This window comes from Haliotis asinina, chromosome 10, assembly GCF_037392515.1.
Source record: "Haliotis asinina isolate JCU_RB_2024 chromosome 10, JCU_Hal_asi_v2, whole genome shotgun sequence".
Lineage (NCBI taxonomy): Eukaryota > Metazoa > Mollusca > Gastropoda > Lepetellida > Haliotidae > Haliotis > Haliotis asinina.
In genome coordinates this window covers 38,964,019-38,990,435 of record NC_090289.1, presented here as the reverse complement: position 1 = coordinate 38,990,435, position 26,417 = coordinate 38,964,019, and the positions used below count along the sequence as shown (strand labels likewise).

The window sequence follows — 26,417 nt, the reverse complement described above, 5'->3', positions numbered from 1 at the left end:
TAACCTAGGTCTTAGCCTACACTGGGGATTATGCGGATGGACTTTGATTTGGGTGACCTTGACCTAATTTTCAAGGTCACCATGTCCCTTTGACCACTCATCAAACACTTCTTAAAGTGATATCTCATGAACTGATAAACCCAATGTCTTCAAATTTGGTGACAGCCTACATCGGAGTATTATGCAGATACCATTCGATTTGGTTGCCCTCGACCTTAACTTCAAGGTCACCACAGCTCTTTGACCACTCTTCAAACTCTTGTTAACGCAATCTCATGAATTGTTGTACCCAATGAAATATGTCATATTTGGGATTTAACTTTCTAGTCTATTACTTTTTCACTGGTGGAAGTCGTGGTGGCTGAGGGGGCTAGGTGGCTGACTTTGTGTGCTGGCAATTAGGTGCCTGACTCTGAGGGTGTGGGCTCAAATCCCGGATGGGACTCAACCAAAAAAGTACTAGAATTTGTACTTTACTAAGAAAGTGAAATCCCAAACATGACATATGTTGCATTTGACCACTTTCTAAATGGCATCTTGTAACCGTGTTGTACCCTATGTCTTCAAATTTGGTGACAACCTACTTTATCGGAAGGCGCAAACACCAGTCGATTTTTGTTGACCATGACCAAATTTTCAAGTCACTGTGACTCTGTGAGTCACCAGTCAACTCTGTTGACCTTGAACTTATTTGCAATATGACCACAACACTTTGTCCAATTTTTAAAACTTTGGTTGAAGCAATATTCCATAAAACAACCAATGTTCTCAATTTGTCTACAGCCTACAATGGGTTATTATCCAGACACCAGTCATTTCACCCATCTTGTGTATGAGCACAAAGTAAAAAGTAGTGAACATGTTATAAATATTTCATTCTTCTTAGTGGCAGGGGACACTGCCATGTTAGTGACAAACATATGTTGTTTCCACAATTTATAATTAGTCCTGCAGCACTTGCAGTATTCTAGATCCAATGTAGTCTTCTGTACTAAGACAGCACATAGTGCTCTTCAAGCTCAAAAGGACATGCAGAACAAAATATCTGTGGAACAAAGCTGAACAACACAGCTGTTATAAATAATCTTTTTAATTTGACATAATAAACTGGCTCTTCCTAACAGGGCAATAAAGGGATCTTATCTGCGTAAAACACTTAATGCTGAAACATTTTATGATGAGTCTGATAATAGCATTCTTCCAGTGGGAACTGGGACACCATAAAGCCTTAAGCCATCACATGTATAATGTGAGTACTTCACACCAAGATAAAATAATGAAGGCTTCTGTATCAGGCTTGGGGGTTGAAGAAGAATTACCAGCATCTGCAGTTTTCCAACCATTGTGATAATGTAATGTAACTACATGTCTGTAAGTACTCTCAACATCAGGAATAACTTCAGAGTAAGTATGTGGCATGAAGCATTTCTGTCCCAGGTCTTCATGAAGCATAAAAGATGTCCTGCTGTTGTCATACTTCAAGCAGGCTGTTTAAGCAACTGTCATACCCCTTCCATTAGGAAAGAAGTAGAAAGATTCACCATCACCAAATCATGGGGCACATATTTCCATGGACATGTTACTTAACACAGGAACTGTATTACCTGTAGCAGTCTTCATGCACACATACTAAAAGTACTTGAAGAATTGACAAATGAACTTTCCATTCAAACACATCATATCAATCGCTGGCAGTCTGAGCATAAGGCGATCCTTTCACTTAGTATTTGTAAAATTAGGATCATCACAAAATGTATTTACAAAACCATTAAATCAAACATTTCTCAAGATATTACTCTCAAACTGAAACACTTTTATTTTAACATATCAAATATTTATCATACCTTCATTAACAAGCTCAAAAACGTTTATGATGTCAACACTATAAAATGCTGAGATCAGACTGTCTTGAAACCATTTCATAAATCTTTCAACACACTATGTACAAGTAAGAACCAAGTAGCCTGTGGTGAACAATGCCTTATAAGATCAACAAGTTGTCAATCACAAGTAGCCTGTTGTGAACAATGCCTTATAGGATCAACAAGTTGTCAATCACGGCATCATTGCTGATTTTCTTCCAAATAATGAGCCTCAGAAACGTTTGGTAAAATCTTCAAATTTAAACGGAGGTTCATCTTTTCCTTCCTCTTCACTGACCAGCAACACATTCTCATTTGTCCAGGTAAATGTTTTTGTCTTATTTAATCGCTCAAATCTAAGGTGTCCAAATCTTCGTCTAAAGCATCTATATCATCTCCAGCAAATAAATCTTCATCAATCGGCACGTCTGCTATTTCTCCATTGACTGTTGCCGCTACAGCAGCCGCTATTGCTGCATCAGTACTTGATGTCTCTTTATCGCCACTACCTCCGTTTTCCTCTGGTAGTGCACCAGCAATATCAAGCTTTTTGCCTTCTTCTGAAAATACATACATGATTTGTTTCATCTCCATTTGATAAGATCTTAAAATAAGCATGTTTCTAAATAAAATCTCAGAAATAGGAGGCAAGTTTTTCACCTCACTAAAATCTGAGATTTTCCAAAATTTAGAACACTTTCATGAAGGGCATCATCATATCAGAATAAAGGAACAGATTTATCTTAGAAAGACAAACAAATTAAGCTTTTAACACAGGCATGAACAAACATTATTCAAATATTCAATCTCTGCGTTGTATGTTACATCATGTTTCTACCATCTGAGCAACTCCCATACATAGTGAATTCAATAAACATGGTCTTTACACTGCAAACAAGCACTGCAGCCTATTTAAGCTATATGCTTGACAAGCAAACAGTTGTGATGACCCACTCTTCTCCCTCTCTTTCAGTTATTGTAGTAAACTTACTTTCAAATGTCAAGCAGAAAAATACAATGAAAAATAGAACTAAGCAACTAATGATATGGCAGGAATTTTAAGAAAAGTGTGTTTAAAGAAAACTGGGTAGTGTAAGTTTACTTCAATGCAGCTTTTAGCAATATTCCAGCAATACCAAGGAGGGGAACACCAGAAATATGTTTCACATACTGCATCCACGTGGGGAATCAAACCTGGGTCTTTGGCAAAACGAGCAAATGGTTTAATCACTAGGCTACACCCTATCAACTGGGCAATATTTCAGCCACAGAAGCATACATTTGATTTCTTGCATGTTATATCAACAGAAAACTAGTCCAGACAGCGGAATCAGTCCCAAAGCCCACACCATGACCTAAAACTGTTCTAAAATCATTATTTGCCTGTTGTGGAAGGTTATTCCATCCTAATCAGGCACAACAGCCTATGAATGATCAACTATGGTAAGTGTAAACAAACAAACCTTCTTCCACAGTGTTTTTGGCATCTTTCTGTATTTGTTGAATACGAGCATTCTGCTGCTCTTCAGTCATTTGTGTCCCAGTCCCGTCAGCCTCCTTGGCCATGGCTGTCACATTACCATCGTCCAAATCTACAACTGGGACCTCCTGAAAATATAGCATAAAACTATGCATAAAACATACTGACATTGTAAGATTTGTTGTTGTTTAACTTTGCATGAAGCATTATTCTAGCTATATATCATGGTGGTCTCTAAACATGAAGACGTGAGTTAACCCAGAAGAGATCTCCTAACGACTAATTCTGTTAATTGATTCTGACGACAGCCATAGGTTGTTGAATACCAACTGTAACCCAGATCTTCACAAGGAGACATTTTTAAAGAGAGTGAGAATGGTTTTATGCTGCTTATAGCAATATTCCAGCAATATCATAGCAGGGCCACCGAAATGAACTTCACACATTGTACCCTTATGGGGACTAGAACCTGGGTCTTCTATGTGACAAGCGAACACTAGGCTACCCCACCACTCATTTTTACTGATGCAATACAAGTAGATGTGACAATCCTTGCGTCATGGATGCAGTGTGACAAAGGGAGGTAACTCACCTCTTCTTCATTATTTTCTCGTATCAACACCCCATCGCCTGCATCATCATCATCCTCATTGACAAGGTCAGGGTTGAATTCAAACATCTGACGACCTGAGATCTGAACATGAACCAGGAAAGGGGTTTTAACATCAAAAGAAGTAAATCAAGCCCATTTTATATTATACATCAAAATCATTTTCTTGTACATGCTTCACAATATATTCAGCAAAATATCAGAACTATTACAGCTGGTAACACAAGAGCTGAAACATGCTGCAACAGTATCAGTTCCATCATGGCCAGGGGTAAAGGGGTAAATAACTGCACCATTCAAACTTGACTTAAATCATACTTTTTTTTCATTTCAGATATGACAAAACCAGAATTACAATGTATTTTTCTTTGACACTGTGACTTTGATAATCTTTAATGGATTAGTCAAAAAGTAGTACATGAATGAAAAGGGATGGTGAACCAGTGATTGTGTGTACAGACTACCTATTAGTTATACAGACATAGTACAGACAAATCATTAATAGATGGGAAGGCAGATAAGGAGACTACTGTATCACACATTACACACTAACCATATACCCGGTAACAGTGAGTGAGTTTAGGTCTACGCCGCTCTTAGCAATCTTCCCTTCAATATCACGGCAGAGGACACCAAAAATGGGCGGGGAATCAAACATGGGTCTTCAGCGTGACAAGCAAACACTTTAACCACTAGGCTACCTCACCACAACATCAGTGGCATCAGATGAAATGTCCCAACACACTTAAAATTCAGCAACAGCTCTTGTCATTACATCCCCCCACCCCTTACCCCCAACCCTAAAAAGACAGAGAGGGTGCAAATACGAAAACCTTCTGAATGCTTCTAATAAATCAGGATTTTGAACTCATTAATCAAAAATAATCCGGTGACTGCAGATGTTCCATTTAGCTTAGCCTACCTCATACCACCTGTTACCAATAGTTAGAGTCATTGTTGACATACAATCCACTTGGTTTAAAGAACTTATTTTGACTCACCCCAAACAGTTTCCCCTGTTTGAAATCAGTCTTCTTCTTATCCTGGTCAGCTTCCAAGATGGCCACCTTTTCTCTTCTCTACAAAAAACATATCATCATGTGAAGACAAAGAATGTTTTAGATCCTTTACAACAGTCTTCTCATCAACTGACAATATCTGAATATATAAAAGAAACTGTTGTATGATGATGATCATGAAGACAAGATTTGAACTCTTAAAAGAATAGACAAGTTCATTCATTAATTTGTTCAGTTGTCATCTTGCTCAGGATATCGGGACTGACATCCTCACTGAAATCTAACTCAAAATCTTATTACTGATAATACAATTACCAAGGATATCATTCTTGAGGATATCATTACTGTAACTATCAAGGCTAAAGGACGCCATCAATGGGAATATCATTCCTGAATGTATCACCACTGTTGACAATACTGTAGACTCTATTACTAATACTATTAGTATTACAAATAACATTTAGTCATATTACTAAAACTAATAGACAGTATCTATTAATCCTATTTATCAGGATGTCAATACAAAATATACTCACCCGCTTAAGAAACACAAGAATTTTATCCAAAGAGGAAACAAACTCAGAACACTTAATTGATGAGTTCTTGGCATATTGTGAAGCCTGATTGTCTTATCAATTTGGAAGGCTTGAGTACAAACACATCAATAGAAGGAATCACCAAAACACATCATACCAATGAGCATGTGGGTATCATGCACATGCTTGTCATGAAATTAAACATGCACAATCATCAAAACCATTAATGGGTATAAGACTGCACAAAAGTTGGGTCTATAACTCCTTGTTCAACAATGCCATGTTTAACTCATATTGAAAGAAACCACGTTTGGAAGCTTGGGTGTCTGTCCTAAATGTTGCCTGTCATTTAAACGAAAACACAACCACAATCTACTGTCTCCAGTAACGTTACACAGACCACAGATGACCTTCCTTGAAGCAATCGTCTTAAGGTTACCACACCTTGAACACACCGATACATTATCCATTAACAATAACAAGATCCATTCTTGTCAACCCATTTACCTTTCAAAAACTTAATGTCATTTGTCTCGGTAGCCAATGAAATGTCTTCACTCCAACTTTTTGTCTATCTGACTCTGATTGTATTTCTTGTATTTAATAGTGAAAATTACACACAAAGATTCTTTATACTTGCGTTACCTTTGCAAGTGAGTATACATCAACTGAGCATATCATTACAGAGGACAATACTGAGCAGACCTTGGACATCCTCACTAATGACTATAGATGTCAGTAGTGAGGTGAAATGGGGTTTTACGTTGTATGTAAGAATATTTCCCTCGTATGACGACATGCATGCATATATCTGTGTGGCTACTAGTACAAAAGCCCAGACTTAAACTGGTTTTATAGTACAAGTTTACCAAGATACCATGCCACGGCTAAGCATGAATACCCCTCTCAGACACATAGTACATATTCTGAGCCGACCAGTCCTTGTTGTACCCATTAATTCTAAGCATCAGGCAGGGAAGAAGTAGTATCATATTTAAAGTTCTTTTGGGGGCATGACGCAGCCTGGGATCGAACTTATCAGGACTGGCGGTATCATTATTGAAGTTACTACGTAAGATATTACTACTGAAGACACATTTACTTTCTACCACCCACATCATCTGCTTAACAAAATACAGGAAAATATTAACCCACTTACCTTTCTCTCTTTCCATTTAAGGAAGGTTTCTAATGTAACTTTGGTTGTGTTGTGGCCCAGGGCTGCTCGCTGCAACACAGAACAGTATGTTTAACTTCAACAGACAAATTTAAGCTACAAGTCAGAATTCTGAACATTCTTCATTTAGTGGTGGACTCCCAGCTGATCATGCATATCCTTGTAACCAGCTATACATTCTGAAAATTTTAGAGGGTGATTTTAGAACTATCAAAAGGAAAATTAACTCCACAGCACTTCTTTATTTGTCTATAGGCATGACTTCAGCACTACTCTTCATCTCCACAGAATGTTTCATCCAGAAATATTAACTGTTTCTGAGTGCTCCAGAAATTACATCTACTCTCATTTTCAGAAAAGTCCAACTTGTCACTAAGGTCATATAGAAATGTTAAGTAAATCGCAAATCTTCAAAAACACCCCAGTGGTGAAGTAGCTTGGTTTCCACTGGAATCTCATAAAAATTTATTCATAGGTTCAACCAAAGAACAAAAAAGATATAATCAATAATTAAAACAATCTTACACTTAAAATGCTTCATTTTTCCCATCACGTTTACTTAAACTTCATCTTGAGGTGCTCAATAGTTTTGAATCACACATATCATTAACTCTCCAGGCATATGCTTTACCCACTAGAGTGAGCGAATTAGTATGGTTTTGTGCCACTTATACTCAATATTTCAGCAATCACAGCAGAGGAAAACAGAAATGGACTTCACATATTGTAGCCATGTGGGGAATCAAACCCAGATCTTTGTTGTGATGAGTAAACACTTTCACCACAAGTCTACCCCACTGCCCCTTTTCAGGCATGACATAGCTGTGGCTTAAGAAACAAAACATTAGCTCTCCAGGTAGACACCACATCAACTAAACCACAGACGCAGTTATAAGAATATTACAAAAAGTTGGTACATAATGTACCTGGTACTATGAACGGTCAATTCTGTAAATTTTCCATCTACTAGGTGCATTTCATGTGGAGAAAAGACTGATCCAGATACTAATTTCATAGCCCCATTTCTGTACTTCCTCTAAACGTATTGTCCACATCTAACAGTTATCTATATTCCATTGTGATATATGGGCCTACGAAAGTTCATCATCACCATATATCACTGTGACGTTATGATACTGCTTTGATAGTAGGTTTTAGTCTTGACAGCACCAACTGACTGTGCATTGTATAAAAACTAGATGACACTTTCTTCCAGTATTGTACCTCTTTCTCAACAAGCTCCTCTATCGTAATTTTCTCCTTCTTTTCCTCTTTCTTCTGGTCTTTCTTTAACACAAAACCTGAAATGTTAAGATGAGGTCATCATGAAACCATTCTTCCCTGACCTGTTAATACCTAAACGCACAAATCATGTGAACAAAATCTGATTCTGGACAAAATAAAACAAAAACCCCCATAGCTATGGTAATCACATTTCATATTCTTATTGTTTTTCATCATTATGGACTTAAGAATGAATAAGAAATAATAGGTCTGTGTTACAAGGCTGAAGAAGAAGAGACTGACACCTCAGCCTTTTGTCCATAATGTCAGTTTTCAGTACAATGAAAGCTATGTCAGATAACATAGGGATTGTGCCTACCAAACTAATGATAAAGGGAGGCAACTCATGTACAACAAAATGTGAGAGACATTAAGGCTAAGTATTTCCTGGGTGTGGCCATTACCTGGGGCAGGGCACAACCTGATGGTGAGGCATAATCTGGGGGTGTGGGCATTACCTAGGGTGTGGCCATTACCAAGGCTGTGGCCATTACCTGGGGTGAGGCCTTACCTAAGGTATGTGCATTACCTGGGGTGTGGCCTTACCTTAGGTATGTGCATTACCTGGGATGTGGCCTGACCTAAGGTATGTGCATTGCCTGGGGTGTGGCCATACTGAAGGTATGTGCATTACCTGGGGTGTGGCCATTACCTAGGGGTGGCCATTACCAAGGCTGAAGACATTACCTGGGGTGTGGCCTTACCTAAGGTATGTGCATTACCTGGGGTGTGGCCTTACCTAAGGTATGTGCATTGCCTGGGGTGTGGCCTTACCTAAGGTATGTGCATTACCTGGGGTGTGGCCATTACCTAGGGGTGGCCATTACCAAGGCTGTGGACATTACCTTGGGTGTGGGCATTATCTAAGGTGTGGGCATTACCTGAAGAGGGAGGCATAATCGGAGGAAGGGCATTACCTGGGGGTAGAGCATGACGATACATGCAGCTATCTCCACCATTCGGACAAGTCCAGAACCAGCCATATTTACTGTTTTCCACAGCCTCCAGGAAGAACTTGCATATCTGACACAAAGATGGGACAAAGAGTAAACAGAGTGACAGAGATGAATCAACAGTATCATGGATTATGTTGTGAAGCTTAACATTTAAGACTTTCTTGAACTTCATGGGGGAACTGAGGGTTCATATTTTAAGCTATAACTGGAATTTCACATGTAAGCTTCATATTGTGTTGTTCACATTGCGCAACCATCCTCAATATCTCCAGAGAATACATTCCAATAAATCTCCACTGATTTGACAATCAGCTTAACAGCCTTTATAACTGAGCTTGCCAGTGTCAAGAATGATAAGTCACAGCTATGAACATTTGTTCACAGTGCGACTCAGATTTGGGGGAAATCGTCCAGACAAATTGTCCAGTCCGAAAAAATCTATGCAAGACCTCCTTGTACCTCCTTCAGCATTCCTCAGCATGAATTGTGTTGCCAAGTTTAATTGGTTAAATAATGTAAAAAGTAAAAGAGTTGTGATTGGTACACTCAACTTCCCAGCATAGACACCCAATCAGATAAAAAGCCAGCCAAGGGAGGTAATAAAATTATCGGTCTGAGCCATAGATGCACCCAGCACTTGGTGGAGATATATCTGGAGGTATCGAGAATGGCCATCCAACAAAACATCAGTTGAACATATATAATATATATTTTAGGTATTGAAAGATTGTCTGATATTATTACAAATTTCATCTGCCCCCCAGATCAAAATATTCAAGCATTCAGGAAAGGTTTCAGAGTGTCCAAGTAGGCTGGAGACAATATTACCTGCATATAGCTAAGAGCATTTAGTCATGACAATCAAAAGAGTTTCAAATATGATGATAATAGGTATTGAAAGACAACTTACAATAGTAGTTTTGTTTTGGGATTCCTTTCCGTGCTTTTTTTTGACAACTTCTTCAAGTTTGGCTTCATCCCAGTCAGCCATGTTGTCTGGAAGCAACAAATAATACTGTGCACAATAAACAAACGCAAGGTTACCAAGCATGGACACATCCTTTCCAGACTGATCGATGAAACAAAAATAGACCCAGGTAACTTTTGTCATAATCACTAAGAACCATTTATCTGAAGTCAAGGTTCTATCAGAATTTTCTGGGTTTCATCATATTTTTATTCTTTGTTATGAAATCCAGAAAATTCTTCATTTTTATCAACAGCATCTCCTAAAATGCCAATCAAGCATCTAAAGTTCAATTAGTTCAACCTTCAGGGCTATCACTAAGATGAAGAGCTTTCACCTTTTTGAAAGGCCTATAATTTTTACCTTCAATGAGTGAGTTTAAGTTTTAAGCAACAGCCAGCAAAATTCCATCTACATGGCGTTGATTTGTAAATAATCAAGTTTGGAACAAACAATCCAGTGATCAACGCCATGCGCATCGATATACATAATTGGGATATGATGACATGTGTCAACCAGTCAGTGAGTCTAACCACGCGATCCCGGTAGTTGCCTCTTACGACAAGCACTGGTTACTGGGGATTAATTCTAACACAAATCATCACATGTCACATTTCAAAGTGGAAGATAATTCTAGAAATTTGAAAAGATGAAAGCATCAACCATATCATTACTTCAATATACTAGAGAAACTAAGCCCCTGCTCTATATAGCACAGGTGATAATTCACAGCTACCAAGCAGAAAATGTCTGCTGAATCTGTTTTACTTACCCTCATCAGCCCGAACATCTTCGTACAGATTTCTCTTCTCTCCCTTTCGATTGATGTTCAGGTCATGAGAGAACTTGCACTTTTCTCCTTTTCCGCACTGTCCCTGCTTGAAAAAGGCACACAGCACCGACTTAGGGTCCACACCTATAGCAAATACACATCTTATAAAAAACATCAATTACAAAATGAACAACAGTATCCATTGTTGAATTTGAAAAATCGAAAGTGAGCGAGTTTAGTTCTGTGCTGCATTCACCAATATTCCAGCTACAGATCCTTGCCAGTTATATTTGGACACCTGACATAATTTCCACAGTCTTACATGTTAATTTATTGTCGCATAAATATTTTTCATGAATTTAATTTTTGTAAAATCCAAGCCAAATTTTCGATATTTGTGAGAAATCATCTGAACTACAACCACATAATTTCTGTTTAATTTTCCATTTCTTATTCATCGAATGGCAACAAGTTGATCAATGACAAGAACACCTTTAACATGGCGACCTCTGGGATTGTGCATTGTGGAAGCATATGTAAGTTGATAAATGTGATGTCATTCAGTAGGTTGTGGAAATTATGTGTGCAGAGCAGAGATGATTACACATTCACCTGTCAGATTTTACAGAGATCCATCCTCAACTCACTTCATGAAAATTATTTATTATGCTACACTGAAATAACATGTAAGCCTATGGAAATTACATGAGGTGTCTGTATATGGTGGCGTTCTGTAAATAATCGTGTCTAAAGAAGATAATTAAGTGGTGACGAAAATGAGCACCGATTTGTGTAACTGGCAAAAGTGAGTGAGTGAGTGAGTTTAGTTTTACGCCGCACTCAGCAATATCCCAGCTATATGGCGGTGGTCTGTAAATAATCCAGTCTGGACCAGACAATCCAGTGATCAACAACATGAGCATTGATCTGCGCTATTGGGAACCGATGACATGTGTCAACCAAGTCAGCGAGCCTGACCACCCGATCCCATTACTACGGCGATAGTCGCCTCTTACGACAAGCATAGTCGCCTTTTATGGCAAGCATGGGTTGCTGAAGGCCTATTCTACCCCGGGACCTTCATGGGTTAACTGGCAACAGATGCCATGTACCAACCAAGTCGGTGAGCCTGACCACCTGATTAGGTTAATCACCTCAAACGACAAGCATAGTCGCCTTCCTAAAGGCCAATATTCTAACCCAGTGAGTGAGTGAGTTTAGTTTATACAGCACTCAGCAATATAGCATCAGTCTGTAAATATAAGAGGCTGGCCCAGGCAATCCAGTGATCAACAGCATAAGCATTGATCTGCGCAACTGAGAACCAATGACAGGTGTCAATCAAGTCAGCAAGCCTGACTACCTGATCTAGTTAGCCACCGCTTACGACAAACACAGTCACCTTTCATGGCAAGCATGGGCTGCTGAAGGCCTCCTCTACACCAGAAATCCATGGGTTGAACAATCAAAAGAGTGTAAAAGAACACACGAGACAGGTTCCCATGGGTGGTTGGTTGGTTGGTTGATTGGTTGGTAAGGTGACTGACTGACTGGGTGACTGACATAGCCTTTTGCAGTATTCCAGCAATATCACATCTGGGGACACCGGAAATGAGCTTCACAAATTGTTCCCATGTACGGAATCGAACCCGTGTCTTCGGTATGATAAGCGAACACCATAACTGCCACGCTACCCCACAGCCCTATTAAAGGAATGACATTAAAAAAATGTGCTCACATGACAAAGAAAGTACACACATATCAAAACTCTGAAACCTTGTTCAAGTGCATACCATCTGCCATACCATGTTTTCTTAAAAAACAAACCAAACTCCAATACTTGAACAGTAAAATCTATTTCACACAAAACACCTTGAAAATATACCTAACACAATTCAGTGTTTCCAATGCCTCAGTATATGTCTACATACCTCGATTGACTGTTTGAGCGACAGGTCTGAACAGAGCATTCAGTTCATCCAGTTCTTTCTTTTTGTCCTCTTTCTTCTTGTTACGTTCAGCTTCCATTTGAGCTTGTGCCTGTATGCATCATAAGAGAAACGATGTCAAAATGAAAGACAACATATCAAATAATATGAAAAATATATACACATATGTAAATACCAGGAAACCATTCATATGGAACCTCACTGAAATAACTTGTTGGAAAAGACATACATTTTGTCAGTGAAACCAAATACATTCTGTGTAATTCCAGTGTATTCAGCATAAGAATAGATATACATTACAACATAAATCTTGTCTGATAAAATCATCATGTTTATGATGAAACTATTTCAGATGAAGTAAAGCAATGACAAACATTCAGTTCTGAAGAAATATAGCCTCTTCTGCTGTTCAAGACCAAAAATATATGTTCAAGGCTTAATTACTCAAGTGAAAGTGAAAGCAGTAAAACCCTTTTCATTAATCCCATGTGCACCCATCCCCTTACACCCACCTTGCTGGCCTTCTGGTTGCCATACTTCACTTGTTTTTCTACTTGTGTGATAAACCTCTGCTGCTTTGCTCCTTTCTTGTTCTTTAACCCAAAGGTTTTATCCTGTGAAAAAGGAGTATATGTTATTCATGAACATTAAAGTCAATTTACGTTGTTGTTTTTTTGCTGATGTCAGCAATTCCACAGCAAAATCACAATAGCATGTGCCTACTCATTTGGACAGAAAATAAAGTGATTAAAATGAGACTCAGCAAATGTTACTGGCTACAATGACAAAGCATTGATGACGTCAAACATGTGAAACCAACAAATCCATTTTTTGGCCACTTTCATGCAAATAACATCAGTTATTTATCAACTAATCCAATACATAGATCAGTAATATATTTCATCAGCAATGATACATTTGAGAAGAATAAAGACATCAATGGTAACATGGGTAACAATCCTAGTTGTTTATCATTTGCATGGGTAGGTCTACAATGATGTAATTTGCACATCCGGTAGAAGAGATATAAATATTCAACTTCACACTTAAGTGTATTTAGGTTTATACCACACTCAGATATTATGCCAACTTTATGATGGTAGTCTGTGGTTAGGGCTAGTTAAAATGATTGATAATCAGGAATATTGTTGATAAGAAATATCTTTAATGATTATCCAGATGAAAATTGTGTTATCAATAATATCTTATTTTAACACTTGAGACAGATTTTCTCCTATAGTATACAAATTTAATTAAAGCAAAAAACATTACCACTCACCAATGATGAGAAATGTATTCATTTCTCTTATACAATTTTGATGAAAATTATGTGTCCAATATTTATCGATAATAAATCAATATTTAGTTAATGATCTACATCGATAACCAGCTCTATCTGTGGTTATACCTGATTGCTGAGTCAGCTGACAATTCGGATTAACAGTGTGAGCAGGAGCCATGTAACTGTGGTGTGATGACACATTATCAACCAATTCGCCATGGCAGCAAGACATTGGTGTAAATGAAAAGGTTGTAATTCATACATATAACTACTTGTGAATGCTGGTCTTTTGTACAAAGTTTTAGAGAAGTCACCATCAGCGCATAACCATAATAACTGGTATTCACAGTAGGTTTTAACAATGTATCACACACCAAGGTACCCTTAAGAAATTACTTTGATCATGTCAGTGCATCAACATGAACAAATCCCAATGAATGATCTACTAATAAATAAGGATCTGAATATATCACATTCTAGGTCACCTGAGAACATTTTGCAAACTATGAGTTCACAATATTGGTTGAGTCTCCTAGTCCTAGTCTTTTGCATTATTTTACTTACTCAACTAAACCAACTTCCCTATCAGGAATATCTAAAATATACTGATCCACTATCTCCGTACTGCCATATTACAAAGCTGGCTCACAAGTAAGACGGGAGATTTTGTCATACATAGCAAGATTCAACTAACCTAGCCAAAATAGTGGACTGGTCAGTCACATGGAACAGCATTCTATGCCTCAAGAAAACCTCCTGTAGTTACATATGTTTAAGCTTAATACAATATTCATAAATACCATTAATCACATCACACCATTCATAGTGCACTGACTGTAATGAAATAACCTTGTTTGTTTATACCAGAGCTCCAGATAATTCTCAACATGCGGAGTATGTATGCCGTATTTTTTCAATATAAGACAACTGGAAAAAGTTAAGACTAAGAGTGCATTTTGGGTGCTGAATGGAACTTAATGATATGTAAGTAATCTTGTGTTTTGTTTCATATATGCACCACAACATTGCTACTCTTAAGTAAACATGTCGGTAAATACTAGAGCAATATTTTTCCAGATAAATATGTCCATAAATGATCTAAGTAATCTAAGACCTTACACCATTGCGGTGGTGCGCATCTCCAACGTTTTAGGATGGGGTGTCCTACCGTATCATGCATATATTGAATCTCTACATATGCCAATACAGACCATATATGGAAACTTGTTAATACTTCTTTATACAGTGAGTGAGTGTCATTTAAAGGGGCACTGATACGGAGCAATTTCCGTGGACTGGTGTAAACTTTTGTTATTGTTTTTCTCCCGTGAGTACCCGGATGATATCCCAGAATTCGTGACTGGTTCGAGACCTCTGCTGTGCAGTTCTTGTGCACAATTGATAGTTTAATAATAGACAGATCAACTAAGGTGAAGTCATTTTCACTTCATTACAAATGTATTGTGAAAACAAATGAAACACTTTGAAGGTTAATCATCTGCCAGTGATAGATATAGTAAAAAACTATTAGGATGAAAAAACAGCGAAGCCAATGTACGTCTCTATATTTTATCTCATAACTCTAATTAGTTTATTGTATATTTGTATGATTTTGAAAATTACTAAAAGAACACACGGTCTGCTTATACTTATAGTACATTTCTAACATGACGGCAACATTTATACATTGTATCAGGGATACCCTACCTCTATATAGGCTCCCTGATTGTATAGAATGCCAATGTGGATCCTATTTCACATACATACGCGATCTATTGTGTGTTTTCTGTCATATAGAGTCTGCTGAATGCTACAACAAATAAATTAAAACATAATGCAAATAATGAACGTAAAACAGACTAATTTTATAGCAACAATGTCAGGTTACTACCTTGTTCAGGAATGTATCCATCAATATCCACATAAGAGAAATCGTATTCCATTCATCTGCAGCTGGTAAATAATCCTGCTCTGTGTCGTGTGTCTTACAACAGTCTAATTTGCGAAAAAGTAACACATCGTTTCACGTCTTTAACATTGGCGAAAAACTGGTAAACATCTCATTGGTCACCCAAGATAGCACACCTGGCAACTAACTGTATGATGTCCGCCATTCTAAGTAATTTAGTTAACGAATAATGAGCAATCAATCAATCAACGCAAGGGTGGTTAATTCTTTGAAGGGAGGATGTTGTTTTTGCACTCACTCTTTACGACAGGGTGTAGTCATCTACACGCACTGCCTTTTGACAAATCCGCTAGAAGATAAAAGTAATTAATCAATCAGTGTGTTATCGGTTAATCCTTTGATCGATGTTTGTTTTTGTAACTCAGCTGATAAACCCTCTTGCATCACATACATGCACATATTACATAACATACAATACATTTGCCATTACAGACCTTAATTTATAATGTTGAGTATTTACACCAGACAGGAGAAATGCCAAATGGGAACCTTTGTTGAGTAACCGAAGTGATGGTACTACTAATTATACCAGTTATAAATTCATGAACTGACCATCCAAAGAATGATGACAAATAACACGTGTAGGTTTATATCATGAAACGCTAGTTACAGCAAGGAAGATGTAATCTCTGTGTCGCATGCAGCCTGAAAACACCTATGGGCCGAAACTGTTTTGAGGATACCAACGGAACTTCGTTACATAAGGAATACATACTGGCATTTGCTGTGTACTTGGGTAAATAGGTGTAATAAGTTGGGTTTGTTTACGTAAGAAAATTTTCAGATTTCTCTACCAAAGGCAAAGTCATCGTTTTTAGTTTACGAATTCAAAAAAATCAACTGTGTGTTTTTATTATCATAAATAATAAACCAGGGTAGCTACCATAGCTACCAAAATTTACGTATGATATTTGCTATCACAGCTGAACTAACACTCAAAACTACCTAAATATAAAGCTTTGTAATCTTTTGGACTGAAACAAATGGCTTGCTACGTGCCTGTAGACATCATATTTTCACGTAACATGATTGAATATCGAGGATAGAAATAGGATCAAATTGGATCAGTCACTATACCATCCAAGCATCCGAAAAGAACTACACTGCTGGGATATTTGGTTAAGATCAGAAAGGAATACCGTGGATATTTTTAAATAATGGCATATGATGGGCATCCGGCCTCTTTACTGTTTAGGTGAAGAAATTCTGCTAATATGGACCGGAGCCCAGTCCCTTTGTCCATCACGGTCGAGGGAGCGGGCGCTGACCAATTTGCAGTTTGGTTTCGTAATTAGACCGTTGGCGAGAAACATTATTCGCTCCGCATCAGTGCCCCTTTAACGCCCTCAGCAATATTCCAGCTAAATGGCGGCTATCTGTAAATAATCGAGTCTGGACCAGACAATCCAGTAATCAACAACATGGGCATCGATCTGTGCAACTGGGAACCAATGACATGTGTCAACCAAGTCAGAGAGCCTGACCACCCAATCCCGTTAGTCGCCTCTTACGACAAGCACAGTCGCCTTTTATGGCAAGCATGGGTTGCTGAATGCCTATTCTACTCGGGTACCTTCCCAGGTACTTCTTTATACAGATTGAGTTTAAAATAAACATGGACTCTATAAGTCTTCATTGAAAAGTATTTAACTGAATTGTATATGATTGTTTGTAAACAATATATCTAAAACCGAGTTTCTACTTTCGCAAAATATCTGGTGTATTTAAGTGAAAACCCTTTATAGTTGATGAGGATCATAGAATATGTTCGCCACCTTATTATGTTACTATTTCACCATGTTTACCAATAATCCTTTCCTGTAATACTCGGGTTAGGTTTAGGTACGTTAGGGTTTTAATGTTAGGGTTAGGTTAAGGATTGGTTTATATCTTTCAGACTAACAGACTGAGCGATTGTGGGCAAGCAAGGATGGTTAGTGTAGACATAGAAGGACAGAGTGAAACAATCCTACATAAGGTCCAAACAATAAGTGCTTGAAACTGTTATGTCGACATATTGAAGATGCAAGCGAAAATTGGGGGTCTGCTATATCAGGCTGTGCGATGACGAGTATCGTTTAACAATACCTCTATGACTTTTTCTTTCTTTTTCTGTTCAGTTTTTTTGCTTGGACCATCTGCCTTCTTCTTCGGTGGCATCTTGGCAAATGTGTGATTTATGTATTCACAAACGTGTTAAATATATGTCAAATTCTTCTCCACGCTGTTGCGCCACCAGGCAGCAATGGCCGACAGGTAGAGCTAATCTTCACAACGCGAAGTTTCGCATCAATACACTCGGTTATCCAGAGTTATATGTATGGCTCTGTAACTGAGTTTATATTCTTGTTCGTACACGTTTACATGTCTAAATTTATTAGTTGCATGATTTCAGAAATAATACCAAACAATACAAAACACAAAACAAGAATAGGCACACAATAAACCTCGCTCATCGGTGCTGTCATCACGGACGTCATGGTTTTCACATACATTAATAAACAGCTGGTATGTCGTTATTTATGCTGTTCAAGACAACTTTTGGGGTGAGCTGCCTTTTAGTGACTGAGTGTAATTTTAGCAACATTCCAGAAATATCAGGAATGGCCTCCATGTATTGTAGTCATTTGGGGAATTGAACCCATCTCTTCGGCAGGAATCGAGCGAACGCTTTAACCACTAGGCTACCCCAAAGCCAGTTATGTATCATGATGTGTCAGATTTTATTTCACATTATATTCACATAATCTCACGAACAGACTTTTCTAGGTGTCTTGTCGTTTTTATAGATTGATATCATACTCATCATCTGATAAATTCCTAATGTTCTTACAGGCCGAAGAGTTGTTACATTCAAATGTAGAATCCTCAGTCAAAATGGTTAAGCTTGCAACTGTTTTTAAGAGGTCGAGATTTATAAACACAAATTTTCACGTTTGTGTCAACGAAATCATCTAGCGGCCCTCGAGAATGGCCATGACGAAACTACCCTTTTGTTGTAGAAATATTAGGATAGATGCATGACGAGAATTCATTTAGAAGGGTTACAAGTCTATCACTTTCAAGAAAATAATGCTAGTATAATTTCTGATGTTCTGGACGATTCTCCAGTTTTATTCATTTTCTTCATTCAAGCATATGCAAGAATAGTCTGCCATAAAGACCCTCAGCATATATACCAAAGAAAGCTACGAGGGTTGCTGAAAAGTTCTAAACCTCACTGTGAAAAAAAGTTACAAAGTCCACGTTTGTAATTTATTTTTCTACATAGTCCCCTTCCAAGTTCACACACTTTTGCCAGCGATGCTGCAAGGCCCGAATCCCGGTCAGGAAGAAATCTTCAGCTACCCTAAAAAAATCAGTCACAGCGGAAATGACGTCATCATTACTTGCAAAATGGCGACCGGCGAGTTCCTTTTTCATTTTGGGGAACAGGTGGAAGTCAGAAGGAGCCAAATCAGGTGAATAAGGAAGATGGTCAATGAGTTCAAAGCCACAATCGCGGATTGTTGACATGGCCACCACCGATTTGTGAGCAGGCGCATTGTCTTGGTGGAAGAGGACACCTTTAGCGATCATCCCTCGTCGTTTGGCTTTGATTGCTTCTCGCAACTGGTTCAGCAGATCAGCATAGTATCTGCCGTTGATAGTTTGACCTTTTTCAAGATAATCAATGAGCAGAATACCCCTGGAATCCCAAAAGACTGATGCCATCACCTTTCCAGCTGAAGGAACAGACTTGGCTTTCTTCGGAGCTGGTGAATCAGGATGCTTCCACTGTTTTGACTGTAGTTTTGTTTCTGGTTGAAAGTGATGTATCCAGGTCTTATCCATGGTTACAAATTGTGCCACAAAATCATCGGGATCTGTTTCAAAAAGACGCAAATTGTCAAGGGACGTCTGGAACCTGACACGTTTCTGTTCTGCTGTCAAGAGCTTTGGCACCCATCTTGCAGAAACTTTCGTCATTCCTAATTCGTTGGTGATAATATGCTCAACCCTCTCATGAGAGATGCCCACTTCACTAACAATATGTCGAGTAGTCAATCGTCGATCATCCATCAACATATCGAGCACTCGCGTGATGTTTTCTGGAGTGGTTGCTGTTGAAGGCCTTCCTGAGCGTGGGTCATCATCAAGGCTTTGTCTGCCACGCTTAAATTCTGCAGCCCATTTCTTTACTGTGGAAAATGAAGGAGCATCATCCCCTAGAGTGGAGACCATGTCAACATGTATCTGTGTTGGGGACATCCCTTTCTTTTGCAAGTACTTGATGACTGCCCTGTATTCAGTTTTGTCCATTTCTGATGATTTCAGAGGGTAGGTTTACCAAAAGAGCTGTAGTTGGGATAAAACTATTAGTACGTTTGTAGTTCTTGTGTCTATGATTCACTAAATGATTGTCCTCGTTGGTGGCAAACACCTGTCTCTACCTGGTGGGGAAAAAACACTCAGGCTGAGAACTTTTCAGCCAACCCTCGTAAAGCAAGTGTAGAAGATGTTACAAGTCTAGGTTTCAACAGCTTAAGGCTGCAAATGAAGAAAGTCTCACGGCTCCTTTTCATCATATTTCATTTTATTACCAATGGTAGTGTTATTAGTGTTTGAGGATACATCAAAGTGACAGGTCTCAAACGCTTACCACTTCGGTGAAACGCACATGCAGTTATCGTGCATTCTGACAAACGTTTCAAAGTAATCTAAGTGAACTTGAATTCGCACCAACGGTCATACCGAAACACAAGTCTTATCAACCTATTCATACAATGACCTACTTTTCAGCCGATCCGAATTTTCTCCTGTGAAAGTGAAAATAGACACCACAAACACCTCAGATTAAACTGAATTCCAATTTCTTGTTTCACAAGAAACTGGTATTTACAAGTGAAGTTTCCACTTTCAGCATTTTCATCACCGTATTTCTATACTTTATGTGGAGGTTCAGAATCACAGACTGCCCCTGTTTGATGAGGCCGTAAAATGATTCACAATGCATCTGCCTCACTGGTTAAACCTGCTATGTGTTTATTTTGTGCTAATTCGGCGTAGTTCTGTAGCGCACAATGAGATTGATGTAATATCAGTTCCGTACCAGACCGCCATACATTTCTAGCGGCTGAGCCTCGTTGTCAGATTTCAAGGTTTCCGTTTTGTCAGAGCTCGCTGTACGATAGAGCACGATGTACGACGTGCTTGCAAGGATTAGGAGAAGCGTGGTGTTGCAATTTACAAGTGCTTAGACTTATCAAATCATACTGATTAATATTTATGCATCCTGTAAATGACATGGTCTAAACATTCTGGGCACAATAGGACGGAACCCGGTTTACAGGAAACGAAACTGTTCTGTAATCAAAGTTATGATATGTCTGGTTTCAGGCGTGACCAAAGGACACAACTCTGCATTGCGGAATTATATTACCAGATACATCTGCATCTAAGGATTTATTGTGAAAACCACAAGCACAGATGGAGCCGATAACTGCATTACAAAGAAATCTGAACGACGTAACCAAGTGTAATATACTTGAATCTTGAAGTAAAATCAAATGTATTAAGTTAAAAAAAATAGATCAAGATATTATGTACTTTTTCAAATATCAGTTATGTATATTATGTTAAAAACGAAAAAACAGCTATAATAAACTGGTTAACTGGCGATGAAACAGCATGTATTGTTTCTTTGAAGAGTCGAAACAAGCTCCCCAATAACAAACATCACGACAGTATGTTAAACTCAGTCTCTTCTTAATACAGTAGAATCAAAGGTTCAAAGTTCACGGCAGGCCTATTTCAGTAGTTTTTCTCTGCAAACATAGATGATGCAAGACAGCAATGCCACTGAAGACATCAGTTCTCCGATCAGTGATCACTTTGTCCAGAAACTCAGCTTCTCAAAGTTTACGACGACGAAGTTTTCAAATGTATTAAAAAGTCCAAGCCCCCCTCGTGTGTTCGTCATATAGGATCTGCCACAGTGCTTTGGGCCAATGTAGATATTTAGGATTTTAGGAACATCATCAACACACTGGATCAGGCGACATGTCATCACCCTTCAAGGCATGCAGCTATTGTCGAGACAATGAGTGAGTTTAGTTTTACTCCACACTCAGAAATATTCCAGCAATATGGCGTCAGTCTTGACCAGACAATCCAGTCATCAACATTATGAGCATCTACATTCGCAAGTTAGATAGGATGACATGTGACTTCAGAGTCAGCATGTCTGACCAATCGATCCCGTTAGTTACCTCTTACGACCTTGTAAGCAGAAGGGTTGCTGAAGACCAATTTTCACCCGGATTTTCACGGGTTTGGGACACTGTTAAAGAAATCGAACTTTGATCCACATAAACCTCACAACAACCTCTCCTTTATTTCAAATTGACTTGACGTAAACAGTTAGTGGCATATTGTCCAAGAAATTGTACAGCCATAATCTTCATAAACATTAAAGCTTGCATATAACCCAACTACTGATCAGACGTAGATCTAATCAAGATTCGGAAAAGACAACAAGGAAGATGGCTTGCAGGATCCGTTAAATTCAAGTGTTTTTCTTACTAAACCACTGTACGTTTGATTACACAATCGAACCGCACAACAATTAAGAGTTCTTCCTTTATCGAAGTTCTCATGAATCTTAAATCCATTTCGTTTCCTCTCTTACGCAACAGATATATGACATTGTGTGCATGTTTTATATTTGGGCCAGTTACACAGCAAAAGAAGAGGCATCTTGCTTTGTTAAGAACTGACAAAATTTGAGAGCCATCAGTTCAGGTCGCTGTTTTTTCTTTGACGTGTCATCGTATCCCAGTTGCGTAGATCGATGCTCATGCTATCGACCTTTGGATTGTTTGATCCAGAATCCATGATAAATAGACCGACTCTACACAAAGCTGCAATATTGATGAGTTGACCGTTAAACAACAAGGACACAAAAACAAACAGACTTTCATCTATGTTTTATATTGTCATAAGAGACGAGATATGGAAAGTTGGCTATGCTCGGTGACTTGGTGTGTCACAGTCGCGTAGTTCAATGCTGATGATGTCATTCATTGAAACTGATTGTCTTAGAATCGGATATTGACAGACCTTCGTCATATAGCTGCAGAGTTGTAGAGTGAGTGGTCTGAGTTAGGGTTAATCAGGGTTAGCGTTTCTGCTACAAGACAAAACTTAGGAATAACAACTTCTTGATTTATTTTTCACAACTTTTCTGGGCTAGTTCTTTGCCACTTCTCACCCAACCAACTTTTCCGGGCTGTTCTTGCCACTTCGTCAGGCCATCCACCCTGGATGAAGGACGAAGTGGTAAGAACTAGCCCAGAAACTTTGTGAAAAATAAATCAAGATGTTGTTCTCCATAAGATTTGTCCTGTATTATTACACGAACTTCTAAATCTCTTGGAAGGATCTTAGCGTTTCTGAGTTAGCAAAGGATCTTAGCGTTTCTGAGTTAGCAAAGGATCTTAGCGTTTCTGAGTTAGCAAAGGATCTCAGCGTTTCTGAGTTAGCAAAGGATCTTAGCGTTTCTGAGTTAGCAAAGGATCTTAGCGTTTCTGAGTTAGCAAAGGATCTTAGCGTTTCTGAGTTAGCAAAGGATCTTAGCGTTTCTGAGTTAGCAAGGTTAGAGATATATAGCTAAAACAAATTCATGTACCTGCTTGTATAAAATTAATTTTATGAAAAAAGGGACAAACTTGACAAGGTCTTACGACAACGGATCATATTCTAGGTCAGACAGTTTAGCCCTAATGTATAAATCAGTACTCAGCGTTATAACAAATACATGGAAATGGCAAGACGACAAAAATTCACCAACCCTTCTTAAATGTATATTGATGGTCGATTTAGTCTCGCGATGGCATATAACTTCACAACGGTTGTCCCTTTAGGATAACGCTCATTCGGAATGTTTTTTACATTAAATTTCAATTTTTCCCAGATTAGATCGTCATTTATCACAAATCTTGAATATCAAATGTGACAGGCGTTCATTCTCCCTTTAAATTTATCGATCAGAATCCCACGATCAGATGTGCGCCGCCCGAATAACAACACACGGACTTCCATAACTCACACAAGTCTCTTTCAGACAGTCAGGCACTTGTCGAAAACAGATGGGTCCTGTGACTATCCATAGAGTGACTGCCGTGAATGTCTTTCCGGTTGTCCTTTTAATATTGCGATATTTATATTCCGAATGGGATTACATTTCGTATGCATAAAAACATCCGGTGATGTGAAACGGGGATATGATAGTGCGTGTAGAAACGTACGGCGACCCCTGACTTGAACAAGTCCACGTTCATATGCACTGATTCAAATATTATGTTGAATTTTCATTAGTTTCTATATGTAAAGTACTGACGAGTCCCATGCTGAGTGCTTCTGCATAATAAGCAGCGGAGATTTTCTTACATTCCCCAAGTGGATGAACATTTTGGAAGCCGTTCGAGTCACTATAACAAGACGTTGTAAAGTTCGGATCTATGTGAGTGATCTTTCTTGAGTATACTTTCAGCGCTTAATTATTCTCTTTTAAAGATGCATTGATTTGTATTCTCGAGGAAACTCGTAGATCACAAGTCGTATTAGTCCATGTTGTCGAAATATATCGCTTAATGCTTATGCTAGTCTTGAATATTTTGATCAACAAAGAGACTGCACGTCCATTATTTTAAAATACCATTTAGTGATAATGAAGCAAGCAAAGACAGGTGCCCGTATAGAATGTATATTTGTGGCATTTGGAGCAGGCGATTGAGTATTTAAAGGTGTTAGAAGTATGTATTGTAAAGAATCTATACACTGTTCTCTGACAATGTCATCCATATACATTTGCAGTATGTATATACAGTCAAGCCTCGTTAATACGGATGGTTGTGTTTTTCAGCAAACTACTGAATCAAGACCCACGTTTCACGCTGTATACCTCATTACTTCAGTGGGTATCCCAGTATCAAAGAGTAATTCATCCTTTGAAAGAGATAACCACCAAAAAACAATAACGTGGTCATGTGATACGTTGATTATGCCATTAACACCAATAAGCGATAGAGATCTCATGGCGCTCTCATAATCCTATAAAGGGCGACAATTCATGAATGTCAACTTATGTAATGTGACTGACAGGACATTTCAAGGTATGTTCTTACTTCTTCATTAGGAATACACGCCTGTCTCTCACAAGACATAAGCCGCCATTCATACAGGTCCACTCTTTATGTGCATCACTTCTGAGACCCCGAATACCCTGCTGGGAGTATTGAACGTCTCTGAACCGGTTGCAGTGATCTTTTAGCGTTTGTCATGATTTGAGCCCGGTCTCCTCCAGATTCGAATTGATCCGAGTTAGAATTGGTCTTCAGTAACCCATGATCTCGGAGGATGCGACTAACGGGATCGGGTGGTCAGGATCGCTGACTTGGTTGACCCACATGTCATCGTATCCCAAATGCGTAGATGGATGGCCCTGCTGCTGATCACTAGACTGTCTGACCCACACTCACTGACGCCGTATGACTGGAATATTACTCAGTGCGGCGTAAAACTAAATTCACTCAGTCATTCTACCGAAGTGAAATTCTTCACTGCGACTTTTAAACAATAATGCGTATACTCTCCCCTTCGTCTCTGTCCTCCATGCACAAAATAAGGGCATTTTATGATTGCTTCCTGTGTTGTTACCCCCATGTGTGATTCTGGAATACAGTGACTCCACAGTATCAAATGCTACTACTAACACAAAGATTGGGTGCAAGAGCCTTTAAGGTGTAGGCTGTTGTGCTTGCTGTTAACCAACTGTCAGTCTGGTCTAATAGTACTACTGGTTGAGCGGCACCGAAGGTTCGGGTTTGATTCCCCACATGAGTACAATGTATGAAACCCATTTTTGGTGTCCCCCGTCGTGATATTGCTGGAATGTTGTCAAAGGTGCTTAAAACTTACTCATTCACTCACTGGGTATTATATATACCTGTGCTTATTGCTGACAGTAGACATGCGGGGGTTGAGCCCGGATTTGGAAGCTCCAGTTTCCTGACTGCCGTACAACCCACGGTGTTATTTAAAGTCGTATATTTCTGTTGTTACATGTTATGGAAACGTACAAAGATGGTTGAAATCTAGTCTGCCGTACAGACCCTGAAATAAATATATCCAAGAAAGCCCACGCAAGTCTAGAAAATGTGGCAAGTCTAGATTTCCTTAGCTTCTGAAAATGAAGAAAGTCTCTGGGCTCCATTTCATTATATTGATTTTTTTTCTCCATGAACATTTTTTTCAGTAAAATATGTCCATTTCAGAGACTAGTTGTTAGTCTAGTTGAAATCATTATTGTATTCAGCGAAACGCCTATAACATGACAAACTGGGTATGTCTCTTAACATGAGTTTTCTTTTATTAACAATACGAAAAACACATATGATTCATACGTAGATCTATGTATCTAACACGTCACATGATGTACGCTCTCACACATGTTGAGGGGACGTTTTACGCAATCTTGCTTCGGATTACAAAGACAACAACTCGCAGACAAGA

The 26,417-nt window shown here is 38.6% G+C and overlaps 1 protein-coding gene across 1 annotated transcript; it reads right to left on the bottom strand.

The window, feature by feature from the left end:
- Positions 1-1,074: 1,074 nt before the first annotated feature.
- LOC137298098 (zinc finger CCCH domain-containing protein 15-like) lies at positions 1,075-18,141 on the bottom strand. The gene is made up of 12 exons (XM_067830175.1): positions 17,952-18,141; positions 13,125-13,226; positions 12,595-12,703; positions 10,664-10,807; positions 9,835-9,920; positions 8,886-8,991; positions 7,909-7,985; positions 6,667-6,735; positions 4,954-5,031; positions 3,935-4,036; positions 3,326-3,470; positions 1,075-2,422 (listed from the first exon to the last, which is right to left on the bottom strand). The coding sequence occupies exons 1-12, from the start codon at positions 18,021-18,023 to the stop codon at positions 2,205-2,207; spliced, it is 1,308 nt and encodes a 435-aa protein (XP_067686276.1). The 5' UTR covers positions 18,024-18,141; the 3' UTR covers positions 1,075-2,204.
- Positions 18,142-26,417: the final 8,276 nt, after the last annotated feature.